Source organism: Protopterus annectens, chromosome 5.part1 (assembly GCF_019279795.1).
Source record: "Protopterus annectens isolate FY-2018-M chromosome 5.part1, PAN1.0, whole genome shotgun sequence".
NCBI classification, from domain to species: domain Eukaryota; kingdom Metazoa; phylum Chordata; order Ceratodontiformes; family Protopteridae; genus Protopterus; species Protopterus annectens.
In genome coordinates this window covers 658,477,481-658,500,521 of record NC_056736.1, presented here as the reverse complement: position 1 = coordinate 658,500,521, position 23,041 = coordinate 658,477,481, and the positions used below count along the sequence as shown (strand labels likewise).

Sequence of the window (23,041 nt, the reverse complement as noted above, 5' to 3'; positions counted from 1 at the left end):
ACTACTTCTGCACAACTCTTCAGACTGGGACTATTGCATCTGACCCATGCCAAGTCTTCAATGGTGGATAGGCTTAGTTCCTCAACCCAGATCAGTTCTCTGATTTGGTCTACCCCAGCTACTTCAGAGCTGTCTGAAATTCTGGGCTGAGCTGTTGCTGCCTACTCTGAGCGGATGGGTTCAGATCAGAGATCTTTGGAGCAGTTATTGCCTCTCGGAGCTTGGCTCCAAAGTCCACCTCTGATCCTACCTGTACAGTGTCTCCAGTTGAACACCCCTTCCAGGGCTTCGGCTGTTGCAGTTCAGCCAATTTTTTGGCTCTGCATTAGAGTGCTCTCATTCTAGAGAGAATGTTTCCTTCAAACTTGGATCAGCCCATCCCCCAGAGGATCTCCTAGTATTTGGATCTTTCTATTTTTGTCATGTCAGGACAGCCAGTGACCAAAATTCTTGCACCGACTCTTATGGAGCAGATCACTTCTGCTTATGAATCCTCACTAGAGTATCCCACTAAAGAGGTACACAAGGAGCATACGTGTAAAAGGAGACACATGCAGTCTCCAAGAATAGTCACCACAGATGCTAAGTTTGACTTTGAAGGAAGTTCAAACAGAACCCCCCCCCCAGGTCATTGTTGGAGAGGTCCTAGAACTAAAACCGGAATCAGGATGGTCTTCCCAACTGCTTCAAAAAAGTCTGCATTCAGCGAGGCTTTTTCTCTGGCACTGGCCTGTCTACATCTTGGGTGGCCCCGCCCTCAGATGACATTATTGACCTGATTGCTGTACAAGCTTGGAAGGAACCAGACACAGCGGAATCTATTCCCCAAAATGATGTACAAATATCTAGTTGCCCTGAAAGACCATCCCTATTGGAGCAATGGTCCAGCTGTTGATTCTGTGGTGGTGGCAGCCACAAAGGAGGAACTGGCAGAAGAGTTCCACTGTCCATCCAACAGAGAGTCTTGTGCAATAGTCAGATTTGGGAAGCGGGTCTACACCTCATCCATACACCTCATCCAACTTCTCGGTGAGAGCTTTATATTACCTGGTGCACATTTCAAATTTTTTAGAAAGATTTGACCAAAAATCTCCATCTCCCCCAGGAACCATATCTGTAGGTCAGAAGAAATGCATAGATTCTCATTTGGCCACCCATTAATCCTTGTCCAGTATCTGTGCTTTATCTACAGTGCTACGGAGATTGCATCTCGAGCAGCTGTTACACTCGTATCCGTTTAGAGAGATGCCTGGATGAGGCTCTGTGACCCTAAAGAACACTTCAAGGTGTCCTTAATGAATGCCTTGTGCAATGGATCAACACTTATTTTTTTGTCCCAGGGGGAAAGAGGCCATCTCCAGGAGTAAGAGGACAAATCCCTTTTTGCCATAGGGTCAAATTTTCCACCACTCCCCACCCGGACCAAAATTTGCAGGAGTCAAAAGGGATGCAAGAAAATCTGGTTCCGTAGGTCACATGGATTCTCCCAACACATTTGGAACCAGAGTTTCCCTGTGACAGAGGGGGAGGACTGTGGAATGGGCATTGCCCTAGGGGTAGAGGTGGTCCACAGAATCCAAGGTTTCAGAGTGCCTTTTTCTGAGCAACCTTTTCAGCACTCCTGAACACTTGCAGCACTCTGGAGGCAGTTGGGGGGGGGGGGGGGGGCTTATCCCTGCATCAAACAACCTTTTTTTTTTTTTTTTATTTATACTGTCCACTACTCAAGGCAAATGGGTAAAGAGGATAATAACTAGAGGCCATCTCATCCCCTTTCATATTCCACTTCAGCACCAAAAAGACTTCTGATGATCCACTCTCTCAAAGGGAAGTGGCAGCTTCAGAAATAAAGCGGCTTCTAAACGGTCATATCATCCAAGGGATTCCAGCAGACCAAAGTCTCATAATTTGCTCAAGATTCTATTTGGTGCCAAATAAAACTAGGGACCTCAGCAAACTAATTTTGGATTTTAGTTACCTAAACAAATTTGCAAAGAAAATGAAAATCTGGAGGGTCATTGTACAATCTTTTCTACCCTTTCTGAGGGAGAGTGACTGGATCTACTTGATAAATCTTCAGGATGCATACTACCACATAAAAGATGGGCGTAGTATTCAGGGAGTATTTTCGGTTCTGTGTGGGAGCCAGCTTTCAGTTCAGAGCTCTGCCCTTTGGTACCAACACAGCTCTGGTGTTTGCCAAGTGTGTGGCAGTAGTTGCAGCTCATTCTGACTGTAAGAGGTCTGGGTGTTCCCTTGATAGAATCATTACGACCCCTACCTGGGATCTAGTCATCAAGGCCAGGGACTCCTCCCTCCACCTGTATTCCAACAATTCCAACGTGGGCAATTGCGATTAGTCTGACAAAATCCTAACTTCGCCCAATGCAATCCTTACAGTTCATAGGAACCCAGTTGGTCATGACTTCAGATTTCAACACTTTCCCAGACAAGAATTACAACCATTTGCCATCGAGCCTTACAACTTTCGTCCTTTCAGAAGCCACCAGCAAGAATGATTCTGTATATCTTGGGGTCCAAGGCAGCTTCCATTACTGTGGTTTCTCTAGCCAAATACTACATGCAAATTCTTTAATGGAATCTTGCAGTCCAGGGGTCAGTTAGAAAGCAATTCATGTCTTTCTGAATAATATCTAAAATCTGCAGATCACGTATCCTGTGGTTGAGTCGCACATCTGTCTGACCTCTTTCATTCTTCCTGCCTCCCAAGCCACTGTTTCTAACTTGGGGGAGGGGTCATTACATGGGGAAGATGGTGCCTTACAAGGTCAAAGTGAGAGGACAGAATTCACATCAACATAGTTGAGATGAGCTCAGTCCTAGCATTGCAGGCCTTTCAGATCTGATATCCATTCAGACATGACCATTGTCTGGTACATCAACAAACTGAGGAACCCGATCTCAGTTATTCAGTGAGGCCTTGAGAGTGTGGCAGTGGACTAAATCTTCTCACCACTTTCTAGTAGCAACGCATGTCTTGGCAGATCCATTATGTAAACAGACACTGAACAGGTCTGTCCTTCCTCACAAGTGGTTCCAGAATTCAGCAGTTTATAGAGCAAATATTCAGCCATTGAGACTGTTTGTTTTTTCTGCAGTCGCAAGTGCAGCAAGTTCTTTGCTCTGATCCCTACAGAGGGGGAGTCACTGAGAAATGCTCATCAAACAGTTAGCCCTCCAGGACTCTCTGCATTTTTATCCATTTTTCTGATCCTAAAGATTTTACAGAAGACACTGGTGTGAAAGATCAGTCATCCTCATAGCCCCTCACTGGGCTCGACAAGTAGGTTTTCCCTTCCTCTGGCATAATCTAGCACATCTTCCTGGGTGTCCATCTGGGCTGCCTCACCCTGACATTCATTCTCTCAAGCAGACTGCATGGTTTCTCCAATTCCAATAATGGCTAAGAGTCCAGGTTTTTACCCTTGCTTGTTCATGTTTTAACTTCCTGACAGAAATCTCATGTACAGAAGGCTTGCAAAAGTAAACTGAAAAGATTCTGCATCTGGGCAGTTGAGCGGCATTGATGTCCTTTTCAGCTCCCCTCACAATGAGCCTGGAATTCTTGGCAGACCTTTTTCAGAAAGGAGCTAGCTATTCTGCTGTCCAAGTACAATTAGTAGCCATGTTTTTTTCTCGTTAGTGAGAATAGCATGTCTGTCTAAAGCTTTTCTAGGAGGAATATTTCTGTTACAACCACCTCTAAGGAACCCAGCTTCTCCTTGGGATAGTACCAGACTAATCCAAGCCCTAATTAGTCTTCCTTTTGACCAGTTGCCAAGGCTAATTTGAAATCCTTGTCATTGAAAATGCTCTTTGGTTGCTGTTGCTTCTGAGGAAGATTTCCAAGCTCTAGGTCTGCTAAACCCCACCATACCCGTGAGTGCGAGAAACAGCCCTTTCTTCCAAAGGTGGCTCATGAACCATCTGACTAATCCGTAAATCTCCTCGCGTTTTTCCTAAAATTTTCACACAGAGGTGAATACACACTTCACCATGAATTAAGGCTCTGTTTGCATCAGACCAGAATTTTCAGAAAAAAGTTTCTCTCCTGCCCTACTGTCAAAATAGGGAAAAGTATTCAAGGTTACAGTCCACTTGAGTGCATTTCCTATGTTTTTAAGCAGATGGGGCTGTCTACCTGTTTCCCCCAAAGGCCCATTCTACTAGATTGTTCGCTTCAGCAGCATTCCTTTCTGGGGTACCCTGTGATATTTGTGCAGCTGCCACTTTGTCCAAGGTTCACGCATTCATTTCACATTATAAATTGGACCTACAATCCAGATCAGGAGCCTCTTTTTATTTTATGTTCTGGAATATCCTTACACGAGGCCACAGTAGTGGTGGTCTGTCCCATACCTTGAATGGATGGAAAAGACATTGGATTTGAAAGTCATCTCACCTTAATCGTTGATCTGTGTTGTCTATTTCCCTCAAACTCCCCTCCCACTTTCTTTCCATTAGTTTGACAGCGTTTGATCTTCTGGCCTTTTTTTGCTGCTGTTTTTTTCCATTATTTTTTCCATTATTTCTATCTTAAATTCCATACTACCTTTTTTCCTGGGGTACAAACTCAATCCAAGGCATTTCACACACCAGGAGTTATAGGCAAGCCGAGGAGCATGAGCAACAGCCAGAAGCTTGAAAGTGGCTGAAGTTTGATCCAAATCTGATCAGAGACCCATATGTTGAGGAAAGACTAAGGTCTACCATTTATGTTGAGTAGTACATAGCTTTTGTTTATACAAAAGAAAGCATGTGATGTATGTTTGTAACTTGGAATATGTTAATATATTTGTACATTTATATAGTGTGTGTATATATGTATATGTATACATGTATGTGTGTGTGTGTGTATATATATATATATATATATATATATATATATATATATATATATATATATATATATATATATATATATATATATGTTTACTTTCATTTCGAAAATTAAAAAATAAGTGTACTTATCAGCGAAGTGTTTCGCCGAAAGTACCCATTTCCGAATGTTCCTAAAGTTGAAAAACAGCTGTTAATGTCAAATGTCGCTCACGACATTTTCAACACTTAACAGCAATCCCTTCCCTTAACTCCCTAACTAACTAGCCTAAACTCAGGTTTATGCAGGGGGTAAGCCCTCCTGCACCCCTCACACCCCCCTAACTTAATATTCCAACGCCGAGATCGCACTACAGTGAGGAAAGGGATGTATTTCCCTAACCGCACTGTACCGCAATCCCCTTACATGAGCGAATGTTATAATTGCGAATGCACAGTCCATTTGCAATAATAACGTTTGCTCACATAACCTGCTGAAATATGAAGTATTCGAACATCTGTTGTTCGGATACTTCATAGCCGTGTAATTGCACAGCGAAATATATATATATATATATATATATATATATATATATATATATACACACAGTAATGTTAATATGTAAATGGTTTGCCTTTGTCTTAAGTGATTAAATAAGTGTTAAAATACACCCACATTACAGTGACCATTAAACCATGGCAAACTACTTTGCAGTTGAGCCATGACAAAGGGCAGATTTATTATCCCATGTATGAAAATGCTAAGTGGGCTATTCCAGTTTAAAACCGCTGCTGTTTTGTTTTGCATTAATCTATCTAAACTAACTTAACTGTGGTTGCAGCTTAGCTCTCAGAAAACCACCATATTCAGAGGTTTCTCCTCTACTTTTTTGATGGTTGACTTTAAATTACATAGTTTATTAGATGAGGAGTTGAAAGTACGACTACAGACCTGTTTAAACGTTCTTAGATGATTCAAGAATGATTGACATTTGGCCTTGATAAGATTCAAGAATGACATTTGGCCTTGATAAGATTCAAGAATGACATTTGGCCTTGATAAGATTCAAGAATGACATTTGGCCTTGATAAGATTCAAGAATGACATTTGGCCTTGATAAATGTGCAAAACTAACATTTAAAACAGGAAAACTGCAGCACCAGGAAATCAAGTTGGGGCAGTAATGTGATATGAAGGAATTTGAGCAGGAGGGAGTGTAATATTTTGGAATGGATGAAGGATCAACAGTGAAGCATGAAAAAGTGTGAATAAAGCTCAGTAAGGACTACTTCAGAATAGTAAAACTGATATTGAAAACTGCCTTGGTATGTAGGCATAAAGTTCAAGCTAGTATGCTTTTTCTGTTCTAACTTGGGTTGACTGACCAAGTCCCAAAGAGTACTGGATTGATTTGACACAAAAATAAGACAAAATGCTTTGTTCAATGTATAAAAATCAATGTATAACAAGTATAATGCTTGCTCTGAAGGAAGTACTGGCCTTTTTTGAAATGGATTTCATGAATAGATCTGCATTTGTGGGACTGCATACATATGCTGACCTCATCGGATCCAAACGTAGTGAAAGTTTTACAACATGAGATGTTTAAGATGATATCTTTGCTTAGTTTATTAGAAACATTTTGATATCCATCAGGAATGGAAATCAAACCAGAAGTAGACTAAAACCAGATGCCAACTGAATTTGCCAGAAAGCAAAAGAAAGAAAATAAGGAAGATCAGATGAGAGGGAAAGTGGAAAAGCAGCCACTAAGGTCACGATGTTTGATGCAGCAATGACTGAGAGGTGAATTTAAAGGTGAAAGGCTAATAATGGCAACTCGGGGTAGTGAGCTACTTGTATGTTTTATAAAATCCATTGAAAAGGTAGGAGGAACAAACAAATGCAGGTTCTGTTTATTGTGTGTGTGTGATTTTTATATATATATATATATATATATATATATATATATATATATATATATATATATATATATATATATATACATATATATATATATATATATATATATATATATATATATATATATATATATATATATATATATATATATATATATATATGTATATATTACACAAACACACACAGATTTAAAACGCATCTCATTGCTGGGTGTGATATGCTTGTGGCAGAGGGCCTGCATACTGAAAGGGACAACATTGTGGCAAGAATGCCAGATTGTGCAGACATTTCTGCAATGCACAAGTTGCTGAGAAGCATTAGGAACGTGAACCACAGAGCATTGTAGAGAATGAAGTGAGTGCTGCACATGATCACCCATTATAAGTAGTTCAAAAAATGGATGCGAAAAGCAGGTATAGCAGTCCATAAAAAGACAAGTAACATTGGTCATTGAAATTACTGCACATGTCTTAGAGACGGTCATAAAATGTCAGGATTTCCAGGCTGAAACGGTAACAGTGTGGAAAAATGATAAGCAGACAATTGCAGTAGTAGGAGCAATTGGTGTAACAAAAGAATTTGCAGTCTGTCTTTATATGTTACCAGTACATGTAACCCCACGTAACTTGCAGGAAGTGGCAATTCTGGTCACATTATGATTACTAAGAGCAGTTTTGGCTAACAGACTGAACCAATACTAATTTCATGAACTCTAATCGTACCCAGATTTAAAAATGAGGTCCATTCCCATCATAGTATTAGAAACTCAAAATACTTGAAGAAACAATATGGTAGGTAGTTGACTTTTAATTATTTGAATCTCTAACCTCAAATTAGGACTCTGTAGCTTGTCATGGGTTTTCTAACAAAAACTATTCTGCAATTGCCCCCAAGTCTAAAAGCATGGAAGGCACTGAATCCCCATATAGAAAGCTTGATTTCACCGCATTCTAACAGGGTTTTATGTCTACACTAATATGGATGTGTTCAATTTGCAGTAGTGACTTGGCATTAAGTCGCACCATCTACATGTTGCCTGGATCTGAAGCTTCTATATTGGCAATGCCATCAAACAAACTGTATTGGGGGGGGGGGGTACAGCAGGGGCAGCAAACACTTTTTCCAGTGTAGGAAGCCTTTGAAAAATGTTTTATCTATCATGTCATCCCAAGCTGACACATACTGAATCCCCTTGGAAGAACACCAGCTACTTAGCCATTTGTTTAAGACCTGTGATTACTTGCTGTTTCTGAATCGGTTCTATTTAATATTTATGAATTTCTTCACCTGGGCTGTACCTGAAAATAGTATATTTTCGGCTTACTACCCAAATAAACAAACTTGTCCTGATGTTTGGGTAGTGTCCTTGGTAAGAGCAAGATGGTATTGGAGACCAGCACCTTCTAACATTTAAGTTTTGTTATTTCTTTTGGGGCCCCCCTTAGAGGGGGGGCGCCTAATGTCATTTACTGTCAAATGGACCACAACTTGTTCGTAACTGGTAATTGTCAGAATTAAAGGTCTTGAGTCCTTGCAACGTTGCAGATTCTGACCCTGGGCAGGCAGTTCTAGCTCACTATGTTCAGTCAGAGTGGAGTTAGTGTTCCCAGTCTTCAGTGGTTTGGACATTTTGTCAAGAGCAGTAGGCTGTGATGAACTTGTGGGCTTTCTGCTCATCTCTGTTGTGGCTAGTTTGGAAGTAATGTGCAGGCATAGTGTTGGTGGATGCAGGTTAGGAGGTACTTAATGTATTTGAAGCTGAACTTCAATAATGTGGACTCTAGGAGTCTTTGGTAGGTCTTTTAACAGTCTCTGTATAGGTTTGGTGATGTGTTATGTGTTGTACTGTAGTGAGAAGTGGATTACTTGCCAGGAATAGCTTGATAACTAGAATTTAGCCTCTAGGATGAACAAGTAGTTTTATCTTTCTCAGGTTGTGATGTTGGTAGAAAGTAGCTTTGGGCAATCTACAAGCATGAGGCAGTTGCTGTACTGACAGAATTCCTCTAGTTCAAGTAAACTAGCCACAGAAAGGGTAACTGCTGTCTCCGTGCCACAGGTTGAGCAAGGTATGAAGTAAACTATCCATAGGTTTAGAGCAAGATGAGAAAGTGTGGCGAACACCAACCTCAGGGTATTTTGGTTAGAGGAATTGACCGATATTAAGCTGTGTAGTGCTTTAAGGTGGTTTGGTTAGAGAAGTCGGTAGAGTGCTCTATCTGCAGTGGTGTAACTATTTGAAGGTAGTGGGTAAAGACTTGAGTGGTGTAATGTGCTTGTACTGTGCTGTAGAGTGACCTATTTACTGGGTGCATAAGTGGAATAAGTCAAAAGCACATTTCTACAACTTGTTATATGGTACAGTTGAACAATTTTAAAATTACAGGCTTAGGTGACATAAAATTTAAGCAACAAATCCACATGAATGATTGATTCAAAAATACAAGCATGGTTGCTAGTACACCATGTCAATTTTTGTCTGACAGTTGGCACAGAGGTTAAGATTGCAAGTTTGTAGTTCTGTGGTACAGGGTTTGATTCCCTCAGCTGCTGTTTGATACTTTTGTCATCTTGAGCAAGTCCCATAACCAGACATTGCTCTCAGCCCCTGTGTTTGTTGAGACATAAAGTTGAAAAATGCTGGTTTGTGGCACACTGGTGCCACTAAACACACACAATGCAAGCTTGGGTATCACAAAAGCTGTAAAATGCAAACCCAGCACTATAAAATATCAGGCACAGTTCCCACAACCTTAACAGCACAGTGTAGTAGAGCAGTAGCACAGTACCACAGTTCAGTGTGGCAAATGAAACCCTTTAGCAGAGGATGAAGTGCCACAGTGAAGCCCACATAGTTATGCAAGTGCTGCACAAAAGTCACAGATGGTTAGGAAACTTCATGAAAGTTACTAAGATTACATGACTATAACTCTGTTTTAGAGTACAAATACTGTTAGTTGCATTCAAAGAATGCACCATGGGTGCCTCAGTTTGTTGGGATTTGCAAGCTGCTGCATGTTAAGTAAAGTAAATTTCACTCTTGAAGGAGAATGCCAAGAACATGCACCCACTGTCTCTTAGTGTGGCTTTACATGGTCCTGCACATTGTGTAGCATTAAGCAACTCAAACAAGTGCTGGTCTGCGTAGTGCAGCATGTATTGTAGCCAGATGGAGCAAACGGGCAGTACTGATATGTTGCCTTAACTCAACTACAACAGAGTAAATGCCTAAATGCCACATTTTCCACTTCTCGCATGACAAAGCAAAAAAAAAGTTTTAAATGTAAAAAGAAATCCTAAAGCAAGTCTTGGGCATCTGTCTGAGGCATCAGTACAGTAGCTGGGCGGAAATCCTGTTGCTGGAGTCCACAGCATTAGGTAGCTGAGCTCCGGCGACCACAAGGCCACACAAAGCAGCACAGATTATAGCCAGACAGAACAGACCGTGGAACATTTTTAGGTAGGTGCCAGCAAATAAAGCTAATAGAAGTTTGGGTGTTAAGATGCTGGTGAAATGGATGTTGTGTGTGTATACAGATTTAATGCTCATCTTGGATTCTTGAGCTCTTGTTACACAGGTGGTAGAAACTATTGAATTTATTCCATGGCTTCAGATTGTGGGCTTTAAAATCAGTATGTTGTGTTTCCATTTAATCTTATACTGACAGGAGCAAGGGCTGACAGCTTCTCAAGTTGCCTTAGCAAGTGGAAGAATTGAAAAAAGGGCGGCACAGTGGTGCAGTGGTTAACATTGTCACCTCACTGCAAGAGGTTCTCTGGTTCGATTCTCGGCTGGGGTGCCTTCTGTGTGGAGTTTGCATGTTCTCCCTGTGTTCGCGTGGGTTTCCTCCGGGTACTCCGGTTTCCTCCCACATTCCAAAGACATGCATCTGGAGCATTTCTCCCCGGGCCTCCGCTGAAAACAGGCTCTGTGGAACCTAGTCGGACATTTCCGGTCAACAAATGTTAAATAAATAAATAAATAAAAATAAATACTTCGAGGTTGTAAGAATATGGCTGTTGCCAAAGCCAAGAATGGGGATGGTCTGATATTTTAAGTTGACAAATGCTACACAGAACTTTCTGTAAGCAGTATGCATACTGTATACAAGTTTTTACATATTTATTTTTACATATTTTGTTTCTTTCAGTTGAGTTCTTATGTATACCCTTCATGGTTTGCCTTTCCCATATTAATGGGCAGGGTCACTTGTGCTGTTGAATGTGTAGCCCAAGATCTGTTTCCTCTCCTAGAAAGGATCTGACTTTTGACTCTTGGGGAGGTGGTTATATTTTGAGTAGCTAGGAATCTTAAAATAACTTCTTGTGTGGCAGTGGGATTCCAGAGTGGGCGCACACTTTTTTTTTTTTTTTTTTTTTCTGTAGTATGGTTGCCATTCTCATTGAACTGGGCTTTGACCAGAGGATGGTTATAAGCTGTTGAGGTAGATCGATGGTAGTTCGTCTTCCATGTCTTATCGGGCATATCATTGTATTTGGGTCTTGGATATACCACTGGAGCCTAGAGCTGTCTAGCTGTGTGAAGACTAGTTGAGGCTGAAATTGTATCCAAGATTAAGATGAGATGACATAGGGCCAGCAGACAGTCTGAGACAAGAACTAATGTCTGGTGCAGTGGAGCTTATAAGGAAGGTGCAGGGTGATGCAAGATCTTTCCTGACTGTTGGGCTGAGACATAGATTCCTTTTCAGGTGGGGCACCACTCCTAGTTCACATTGCTGCCAGGGCCAGCTAAAGGCCATCACTTTCCCAAGTGGGGGGGTGGGGGGGGGGGGTGGCATCACTATTGAGTCATATTGTTGCCAGAGTTGGAGGCTACTGTCAGGTGAGGGCTGGGAAATGTCTTTAAGGTACATATTATAAGGTCTGCAAGTTTCTCTCGCCATCTTAAAAAACTAATTCCATTGTTACTTCTACCCCATTCTGCTCAACATTCAAAGTATTTTAATATCCTTCAAGTTACAGTTGTAATGTAAATGTGGAATGTGTGAGGTTTTTTTTTTGAGGGATGCTCTGCATCCCAAGTTATGATCCTGTGCTCAAGTAATGTAATTTTGGTCTTTCCAGTGCAGGTTACATCTGAGTAACTTTTGACATTTTTCATTGTCAGCACCATTGACGCTGTTTGAAGGTATGAGAGGCTTGTTAACATCGGAATAACTGCGAGCCTGACATCCTTCATTTTTCGAGGTTCTGAGTGTTCCTGTACATAGATGACTGGCTTATCACTGCCCCACCAGGAAATCTTTGCATCCTTGCAAAGGACTCTGTGCTCCAACTTTGCAACAAGATAGACATCGCAGTGGACTTGGCCATGTCCAAGTTCCTGCATGTTCAGAGAATACAGTTTATAGGAATCTGTCTGGATATGACATGTACCAAATAGCCAGACTACCAGAGGACAGGGTTACTACCCTCCACAAATAGGCCTTAAATGTTCATTCCTGACAGAAGCCACCAGCAAGATAGATTCTTTGCCTCCTAGAATCTATGGCTGCCTCAGTGACCCTGTTCGGCAGGTATTACATGAGTTCTTCAGTGGGCGCTTTTAGTTCAGTGGTCTAAATACTTCTCATGAGCATTTGCTGAACACACCTGATGGTGACTCAAGCCATTGGAGGTTTCTCAAGGCTGTGCCCGTGCTCTTCCTTCTCCCCGAACCACATGACCATGGACTCTTCCCAGCTGGGGGTGGGGGGGTGGCACTTCATAGGATGGGCTATCCAAGGTATGTGGTCCCTTTCTAATGCCAGTCTTCATATCAATATCTTGGAGATGAGGGTAGTTCTTCCAGCTTTGCAGGCCTTCCAGAACACCCTCCCTCTGGGAGTGATATCCATTCAGACCAACAATGTGTTGGTAATCTGGTACCTCAACAAACAAGGGGGAACATGATTGTACCAGTTATGCCGTGAGGCCATGAGAGTTTAGCAATGGGCCATATCTTTCCACTAATTTCTTGTAGCAATGCATTATCCCAGGGGTAGCCAGCGTTCTAGCAGACAGGTTGAGCAGATCTATCCTTTTCCCTCACAAGTGGTCCCTCAGTCTGGCAGTGGCAGAGCAGATTTTCTGTCACTGGGGTCGACCTTATGATTTCTTTGCCTTCTCTTACAACATGAAGCACAGAGGTGCTTTATCCTAATCTCACCCCCACCCCACTCCACCCCAAGAAGGGAGATTCGACCAAGGATGGTCTGACCCACATTTGTTCATTTCTAGTTTTTATAATGGAGAAAATCCAATCTTTTTATCTCTTCCCTTAAATTATCTGAAGCCTTCCTCGGGGTTTGTTCCTTCTCAAACCTCCCCTTAAGGATCCTACTTCACCGTGGAATATTGCTCTTTTACAAGCTTTGACTAGACCTCCTTTTGAACCTGCATCTAAGGTGGACCATAAATTTCTAGCTTGGAAAAACGTTTTTGGTGGTGGTGACTTCAGTTTGGAGAGTGTCAGAATTGCAAGCCCCTTGTAAACTTTATCTGGTCTTTCATAGAGTAACCCTACAGAGTACCTCCTCATTTATCCAAAAGGTAGCGACTGATACCTCGCTGAATCAATACATCAACCTTTCAATCTTCCAGTTCTCTTTCTCAAATTTACCAGCAAAGGAGAGTACGTGCTGCATTTGTTAGACATACTTTGTCTGCTCCATTTTTTTCCTCACTGTACAAAAAAAACTAAAAAGACTAAAAAGGTCACAGTCACACAAATAACCAACTGGTTAAAAAACACAAAGAAAAAGCTAGCAAAGCTAGACTTCTAAATGTGTGATGCCTTAAACCTCCTGCATCAGAAGCCTCATGGGATATATGCAAATCACCCTTTAAGGAAATCGGGTGTTTCAGCTAAATGGCAATTCTGAATGTCTATGACTTTTTTTCTTTACATTTTTAAGTCTATTTATGGACAATTTCAGGCCATTAATAGACTTAAATACTGAAATTGCAAATAAATTGACTTAAAATTGCCTGAAACACACACCCCCTAACTAAATATGCCAACTCAGCGATCACACTACAGTGGAGGTGGCCAAACTATTTCTTTCCCAGAAAATAAATCACTTGTATGCCCTTTCGGTGTTTTAAATTTTTGTTTTCAAGTTCGATAAAGATGCGTTCGAAAGTTTGCGTTTTTTGAAGATAATAGCGAACCGATATTTGTGCTGCAGCCACTTGGTCCAATGTTCATACCTTCATTTCTATCTGAGGACTGTATCCCAACTGTTGAGGAATAGACCAAGACATCCAATATGAAGGTATTGTCTGCTTCTGTCCTTCCTCAACCTCCCTCCCCCCTTCCTTTATTTCTTGGTATGACTGTACTGTATTTTCCTGAGTCTGTTTGATCTTTAAGCTCCAGAGCAGAGAATGGCTTAACTTTCTAAATTAAATTTGGTCTCTGAGATGGTCCATTGTCCATTAGTTAGTGTTTGAGCAAACTCTGTCTGAGGTAACTTCAGGGGCAAAAGGGGGTTGAGTAAGGTGAGGAACCTGAGGTTTGGTTCCAAAATTTAGATTGGATGGAGTTTGATCTGAATATCCATCCGTTGAAGGACTGAAGCAGACAACAGAGATCTTTCATTTCTACCACCACTGTACACTGTTACCTTCTGATTTGAGCATTCATGGTGGATTATGTGACTTAATAGTTGATTTATATTTGTGCTTTTGTAGTAATGTGCTTGTATATTAATTTTAAGATGGCACAATATAAAGGTGGCTAAATTCTACTACTGTATAGAATATAAAATTGAGAGGGGAATCTGAAGTCATTTTTTTTGTTTCAAAACAAACCTACTTTTACAACATTTTAATGTTAAGATATTTGCCCCTCTGGATACATTACCTTTTTGTGTATTTCTGTGATAGTAATGTGGCATAGGATGGAGTGTGTGTATGTTCAATGCCTTGGTTTCTTTGTGAATAATTGTCATATTTCCTTTTGCAGCAAAGTTTGGAGAGGCATTCTGTTGCGCATGACCCTGAAAAGAAGAAACAAAAGGTGTGTATATAAGTTTTCTTTTTATATTTGCTTCGGATAATCTTCACAAACTGCAAGATGGAGGTTTCTCTCCAAACTCTTGATGTGGTTTTCCCAGCCTTAAGCCCCTTCCCAAAAAGAAAATGCTGTTTGTAATACAGAGCTTGTGTTCTTTTGACCATGATGTACTGCCTGAGCTGTAAACAAACTTAACTGTCCTTGAGTCATGGAGCCAGTGCCCCAGGTACGAAGTACAGCAGTTTTAATAGCTGACATTTTGCTTAATGTCTTTAAACATGTTAATCTAAAGCAGTGATCTCTGCTTACATTGGTGGCATAATCTGCCATATGCTGTTTCATTTAACAGTAGTACGCATTAATGCCTTATTTCCCCTTAAATTATCTTTCTGAAATGTAAAAACTCACCTTTATTCTCTGAAAACCTTTGTTGCTGCTTCTAGGCATTTCCTGTTGGTCTTAATTTTTGATGTAGTATGCCATCTCAACATGAGATTTTGTGTAGGATTCCACAGTGGAAAGTTAATTGTTTTGAGTCTGTAGGCTTTTATTTTTGCAGTAGGAGCTCACCTTTTGGTATGACACCAAATGCTATAACATGGGGTGTGCTGCAAGCGCAGGACCGTAATTGGAGTGTTCTTCCAGCAGCGGAGGTGCTTATTTGTGTTACAAGTTTGAGCTTCTGATGCTGTTGGGAATTGACTGCTAACTGGGGAGCTCTTGAGCATCAGTGGTATATTTGATTGATTGGTAAAGGTCCTCTTGTTCTGAGTGGTACAGGGACCCTTGAGTTAGTAGCAGGGTATGAGTGAATGTACCACCCCATCAAGACAGCAGATGTTTGTCTTTCGGCTTTTCCCGGTAAGGGGTCACCACAGAGGAACTCCGGTCCGCTAATGATTGGCAGTAGATTTTTACGAAATGCCGAGGTGCCAGCTCGATGCACAAAATTCACCAAAGTCACGCCCATTTACGCACGCATGTCTTTCGAAAGCTACCCAGCCGCGGGGAGGACATGCAGACTCCACACAGAAGGCACTCCCAAGCCTAGCCAAGAATCGAATGGGAGAACCTCTTTCTGTGAGGTAACAATGCTACCGCCGTACCATCGCGGCATCTCTATCAAGACAGCAGATCTAGGATAAATTGCAGGACAGCATTAAATGAGACAAATCTTGAGGCCTAAATATCTTTGAGATTAAAACTGGGTTAAAAAGATTCATGAAGTGCAATTGAAACTCTGTATATTCATCACACCTCACTGTAGTACTAGTCTTTTAGGGTATATGGGTTGTGTCTTGACATGACAATCGACCAGCTACCAAAAGCTTTGTCTCCCTCCCACACTTCCACTCTGATTGCAGTCAAGAGTGGGAAATCTTCAATACTTTCTTGCTGCCTCATGAAGTTCAGAGGCTTCACAAGCGGCAGTCAGCCTTCAGCTCTGGCAGGTAAGTCCTGTTTGGAGAAGCCCTTCCGCATAACAATTCTAATTTTATATGTAGAGAGAAATTATGCATTAAAAATAGTGATATATATATATTTTTACTTTTATTCTATTGAGTTGTCCTGTCCTTTAGAAACTTTTGTTTTTTTTTTATGTTGGGAAGTTTCTTGCTGGGACTGCTGTTCTTAGCTATAGCTGATTTAGGGGCTTATTTTGTGAGGATATTGACTGCTGATATAAACTTATTTTTATGATGTAAATGTTTTGAGTGGTGAGGTTTGTTTGGTGGGGATGACTGCAGATTATTTAGTAACTGTAGCCACAGCGTGAGAAAACCATCTTTAGTGGGGCACAAAGACATACTGGGGGATGCTGCTGGATGTGGCCACAGGAAGAGACCCAAGTTTGGGGCAAAAGATCCTTCCAGTTGGTTGTAAATTTAAAAAACAAAAAGTTAAACATTCTTCATTGGACAATGGTATCTCTAGGAAAAGATTTTCTTACCTTGGCTAAGAAATTTACAGTCAATCCTTGTACACAGAATACAGTATGTTTAAATCGGGTCAGTACCTATATTCCTGAGGAAGACTTGTCAGATGATGCCAGACAGGACTCTGCCTCCTGCAGATTCTCAAGCCCAAATTTCTGATTGTGAGGAAATTTGGTCCTCTGTCTCCTCTGGAGGAGTTTTTGTTTCCCAGATTGCTGGGATGAATGACTTGTTTTATGGGAAGAAATGGATGTACCATCTGAATTGAGGAAACCTATGTTAACAAGTGAATACGCTTCACTTTACACCCATTTCTCCCCGAGTGCCAGCCTTGGAAGATGTAATATAATGCTCTGCCTGTAGCAACTGTGATGCATACCCTTCAGTCCCCAAAAAAGTAAGCTTATACAAAGTTTCTCGAATTTAACCAGCACTTTTCTTAGCTTTTGTCTGTCCCTGCAGCAATAGTCTTCCAAAGCAGGAAACAGACTCCTAATATCCATTTCTTCTCCTGAGGACAAGGAGGGGAAGATTTTTGGAAAGATTCGGTAATACTTTTTTCTTCCTATTAAGCATATAGAATTCTTAAACTATTAGACCTATATGTGAAAGTATGTGGATTTTTTGTATAGTCAGTTGGAAAGTTTTTGCTACCACTCCTTCCCCCTAAAGGTAGTGCCCATCTCTCTTCTCCGTGGGAGTGCATTATGATTGTGTCGATACTGTGGCTAGAACCTCTGCTTCTGCTACCATTTTGTGGAATTATGCCTTGATATGAAAACAAATCTCTAATGAGGTAAAGTCTGAAGTTTTGAATGCTGTATTCGGCAAGGAGGTTTTATTAGGCCGATCTGCTATTCAGGTCCTCAAACAGTTTGATCAGAGAGGAAGTTTAATTCATGGAGTTTACAAGATTTTTCAGGTTCCCCATATCTCCCAACAATCCCTGCCTTCTTATGCCACATAGGGGAAACAGAAAGAAGACTGCATGAGGGAATAACAAGATACAAGGGTCTTTTGTGAACCTATGACAGTCTACAATTTCAGAATAACTATGCCAACATTCTTTTCCCCTGAATGCTGTAATTAAGTCAAAAGGCGCTTCAACAAAGTATTCATTTAAGGGTGTGCACACTTGTGCAACCAGCTTATTGTACATTTATTTTTTTATATTTTTTCCCCTGACAGATTTGTTTGTTTTTCAGTTGAATTGTACAGGTTATAAATCACATTAAAGGTGGGAAAAGCTTTGAAGTGATTTATTGTGTTCTCATTTTTTTATATCCCAAAAACCTGGCATTTTAATAGGGGTGTATAAACTTTTTATATAGTGTCTGTCTCTGTGTCTGTCTCTGTGTCTGTCTCTGTGTCTGTCTCTGTGTCTGTCTCTGTGTCTGTCTCTGTGTCTGTCTCTGTGTCTGTCTCTGTGTCTGTCTCTGTGTCTGTCTCTGTGTCTGTCTCTGTGTCTGTCTCTGTGTCTGTCTCTGTGTCTGTCTCTGTGTCTGTCTCTGTGTCTGTCTCTGTGTCTGTCTCTCTGTCTCTGTGTCTGTCTCTGTCTCTCTGTCTCTCTGTCTCTCTGTCTCTCTGTCTCTCTCTCTGTCTCTCTGTCTCTCTGTCTCTCTGTCTCTCTGTCTCTCTGTCTCTCTGTCTCTCTGTATATGGGGGTATGGAGATGTGCATGCTTATATATATATATATATATATATATATATATATATATATATATATATATATATATGGGATGCGGGGGTATGGATGGGGGTATGGATATATATATATACAATATATATATACACGTGGGATGCTGGGGGTATGGAGATGTGCATGCTTATATATATATCTCTGTGTCTCTATATATGGAGATATGGGGGTATGGAGATGTGCATGCTTATATATATATATATATGTGGGATGCGGGGGGTATGGATGGGGGTATGGAGATGTGCATGCTTATATATATATATATATATATATATATATATATATATATATATATATATATATATATATATATATACATACGTCGGATGCTGGGGGTATGGATGGGGGTATGGAGATGTGCATGCATATATATATATATATGTGGGACACTGGTCCACAATACCAGCCCAGAGCACTTGTTTGAACCAGCTACATTTCTTGTTGAGTACACCTTCCCGCCCTTTTTGCCATCTCTCTCACTTTCCAAAAACAGCTTTGTATAGCTTTAGTTATTAGTGTTACTGACTGGATCTCGGGGCCCATGTTGGACCTTTTATCATCTAAACCAGTTTGTAAAGCACACTAACTTCCTGATGGTTATGATTCAGCCCATTCTGCTCCTTTTGAGAGAGGATAATTGGATGTGCTCAATGGACCTATAGGTTGTCTACCATCACATTACAGTAGCAGGGTAGTCCAGAAGGTTCCTCCACTTTCAGCTGGGAGCCAACCACTTCCTCTTCAGGACACTGTCTTCTGGTCTTCCCACAGCCCCCAAGGGGATTCACCAGGAGTGTGGCATTGGTTGCAATGCATCTCAGGTTTTAGAGGTTCCCGGTGTTTGCACTTTGTCTCCGTCACACATGCACTTTCTCTCTCTTGTGCATATGTTTTCTCTCTCTCACGTGCGTGTGTGCGTGCTTTCCCTTGTGGGCACATGCTTTCTTTTGTGCTTGCAAGTGCTGTCTCTCTCGCTCAAGCTTTCTTTCTCTCGCATGAGCTTTCTCTTTTTTCTCTTACTCTTTCGCACGAGCTGTGGCGCTCTCGCACGAGCTGTGGCTCTCTCGCAAGAGCTTTGGCGCTCTCTCTCTCTCTCTCTCGCAAGAGCTTTGGCTCTCTCGCTTGCTCGCTCTCTCACTCTCTCGCAAGAGCTTTGGCGCTCTCTCTCTCTTTCTCTTTCTTTCTCTCTGTCTCTTTCTCTGTCTCTGTCTCTCTCTCTCTCTCTCTCTCTGTCTCTCTCTCTCTCTCTCTCTCTCTCTCTCTCTCTCTCTGTCTCTTTCTCTGTCTCTCTCTCTCTCTCTCTCTCTCTCTCTCTCTCTCTCTCTCTCTCTCTGTCTCTCTCTTTCTCTCTGTCTCTCTCTTTCTGTCTCTGTCTCTCTCTTTCTCTTTCTCTCTCACTTTCTCTTTCTCTTTCTCTCTCTTTCTCGCTCTCGCTCAAGAGCTGGCTCTCACTCTCACAAGATCGGTCTCGCGCTCCCTCTCGCGATGTCTGAGTCTCTCACGCACTGTAGACATCCTACTCATTGGTGCTTCCCTTCCCCAGTAGTGGTTATATGTTGCTCTTTCAATCTTCCCACACTCCAGTGCCACAGTGACAGAGGGAGGCAGGACTGGAGTGTCCAAGTCACATAGACTACATCAGAGGCGAAACTTTATCTTGGAGGGGAGGACTGTCACCTAGTGTTGCAAGCCTTTTAAGACCCCCCCCCCAATTGTGATTTCTCTCCACACAACATGGCTGTAGTCTGGTACATCAACAAACCCACTCCTATCCATTATGTTGAGAAGCCATGAGTGCTTGGCAATGGGTGTTTTCCCATTTCTTTCTACTGGTAACCTATATCCTGGGAAGTTCCAGTGCTTTTAGCAGATAAATTGAGCAGGTCCACTCTCCCCCTTCTCAGGTGGTCTGTCTGTAGCTACCAAGATTTTTAACCTCTGGGGTCAGCTTTGTTGCAGTTTTTTCACATCCTCTCAATACCAAATGCAGCCGCTACTTTGCCTTGATTCCTCAAGAGGGGCAGTCACTGAGTGATGCTTTAACTCTCATTTTACCTCAGTCTCTCCTTTATGCCTTCCCACATTTTCAACTTATAACAAAGTTTCTACAGAAAGTGATGTGGTGGAAGGCAGGAGTGATGTTCATTGTCTCCTTTTGGCTGAGTCAGATTGGTTCTTTGTTTTAGCTTCATCTAAAACTACTCTTCCTGGGTGCAGGATCCCCTTCCACAACTCCAGTCACTCATCCTGCCAGCCACACCAAGCCATCAGAGAACTGCTTGGTTTCTTCAGTTCCAGTGATGGCCAGAAATGCTAGGATTTCTCCCACTGTACTCCGTACCCCCATCTTCTTTACAGAAAACTGTAACCAAAAAATCTGTAGAAGTGGAAGAGATTTGCAATATGGGCCTTCTCCAAAGCTTTTGATACTTTTTTCAGCTCCATTATCTTCTGTTCTGGAGTTTTGCCAGGGTTTTTTTCAGGAGGGTGTGAGTTTTTTTTTACTCTCAAAAGTGCATCTGGCAGCCATCTCTAACTCTCATGTTGGAGAAAGTCAGACCCTTGTTGCATTTTTGAAATTGTTCAGTAATTATTTTACAAAGAAGTTTTCTTCTTGGACCATGTAGGGACCCACTTCCTCTTTGGGACATTACTTTGCTGTTTTAGGCCCAGATTATAGACTTCCTTTTTAATCCGCAGTTTGTGGAAGTCTATGTTCATCATATTGATTAGTGCTGCAGTAGCCTTAGCTACAAGTTGTATTTTTCCAAGGATGTAACAGGCAGCCAACTTCCAAAGCTTCAGGTCACTTCATTTCAAGATAAGCAAACTAAAAAGACCGGTTTGAGTGCCAAGACCTTCAGAGCTTTCTTGCCTTTGAAGAGTGATTCTCTGTGGGCTTTTAAGGAATAGACTCAGCTTGTGTTCTTTTGCTGGGCAGATAAGTCCCTTTGGGGAAAAAACTTCCACAGTAAAAAAGTTTTGTTGTACTCTCGTTTAAGAAAGTTATTTTAAGCTAGGTGTCTGAACAAACTGTCATGAGTCTTAACTGTACTTCTGAACATAAGCACACTTTTCTCCTTAGTCAGTTTAAAAGTTGCGTAATGTAATGGAAAAACATTTTTCTGTAGAGAAATTTTTACGTTTCAGAGGCTGACAGTGTTTTAAAGTGCTTTTTTTTACTGTTTCTGTATGAAAAAAGTGACTTAATACAAAATTTTTCACTGGCTTCTGCTTGTTTTCCCTGTGAGAGGCACCATGTTTCAGTTTGACAATGAAACAAGCTACTGGTCCCATGGTCGGTCGGTCCTCATAGCCACAAAAAGAGAAAACATTAGGCAAACAACCTTTGTTACAACAGCAGGCCAGCATTTTGCCTCGGCCACAGGTGGGTGACTCTACTGTGGGCATAGCTTGCTCCTCAGACCACTCGTCTTTTAAACTTGATCCCTCCGGTGTAGTACCTACCACTTTGAATCAGGGGTTACCACTACTACTAAATTTTATTTATCAGGTACTTGAGTCCATCATTCGGCTCCTTTTCTACAGAGTTCCTTGTAACCTGCTTTCAGTTACCCTTTTGGGGAGAATTTTTTTCTGTTTAATGCTTAAAAAGGCCAATAACTGCTTGCAGTGTGGGAAGCAAATCCCACATAAAGACATACTTTTCTTTTTTTGCTGCTTTAGCAGAATGTTTCCAGTTCATAGGTTGGTACTAGGCTATCGGCACTAGGGCCTATACAAGCCTAGGCATAACAATTCCCTGGCTATTTCTTCCCACACGATTTACTTCCCTGGACCGTCTAGCAGGGCGACTGACTTAATCCTCGGGTTGAATTTCCTTTCTCCTATCCAATTGTCAAGGTTCCTTTTGAAGAGGGCCAAAGAGGTGCTCTGCTTGACATGTATGGGCAGTCTGTTCCAGAGTCTGGGGAGTCTCTGGGTCAGGAAACCTATCCCTCCAGCATATTTTGTTTGTTGTTTTGACAAGGTTTAGATCCCTGGAGCGTGTGGCTTTAAGGAATTGGGATTTTTTAAGTGTAGCATGTCCAGCAGCTCTGGGTTTGACATGGCCTTGTATGCAAGTTGTCAGGATTGTGCTAAGTTTCAAGTCAAAAGCCTTTATAGGACCAGAGTCCTCACAGCTTACATGGAATTCTGTTACTGTTCCTTCTGCTGCTACCTTGCCCAAGAAACAAGCTGATCTTTCAGTAGTGTCCACTGAATCCACTAAAAGTGGACACACTTACTTAATGATAGCTAAAGTAGATTGGTATACAGATTTGGCAAAAAGGTGCATCTGCTTTCCTTTGAGTGTTCTCTATTGCCAATTTTTCGTGATAAAATAATTATTTGTTATTGTTATTGTAAGGAATAAAGTAAGGTAGAGAGCATTGCAGACAAGGCCTTACAAGAGAGTAGAGCAACACTGCATGTGTCCAGACGTTCTCTTAAATGTAGTATTATGTAAAGCAGCTGCTGCAGATTCTGTCACTCAGACGCACCTGGCTGAGAACTCGGCCACTCTCTGACCAAGCAAAGCCTGAACAACTGGATTCCCCACTGAGTAAAGAATTCCTTTTTTGGGCCATCAGCAGAGAACATTTTTTTTGAAAA

At 41.5% G+C, this 23,041-nt stretch overlaps 1 protein-coding gene across 2 annotated transcripts in view; it reads left to right on the top strand.

Annotated features, from left to right (window-relative positions):
* Positions 1-23,041, top strand: part of GTF3A (general transcription factor IIIA) — a 406,888-nt gene that overhangs the window by 364,667 nt on the left and 19,180 nt on the right. For both annotated transcript variants that reach the window (XM_044073277.1, XM_044073276.1), the window contains exon 8: positions 14,736-14,789. In XM_044073277.1, coding sequence (XP_043929212.1) covers positions 14,736-14,789 — 54 coding nt within the window. The remainder of the gene's footprint in view (positions 1-14,735; positions 14,790-23,041) is intronic.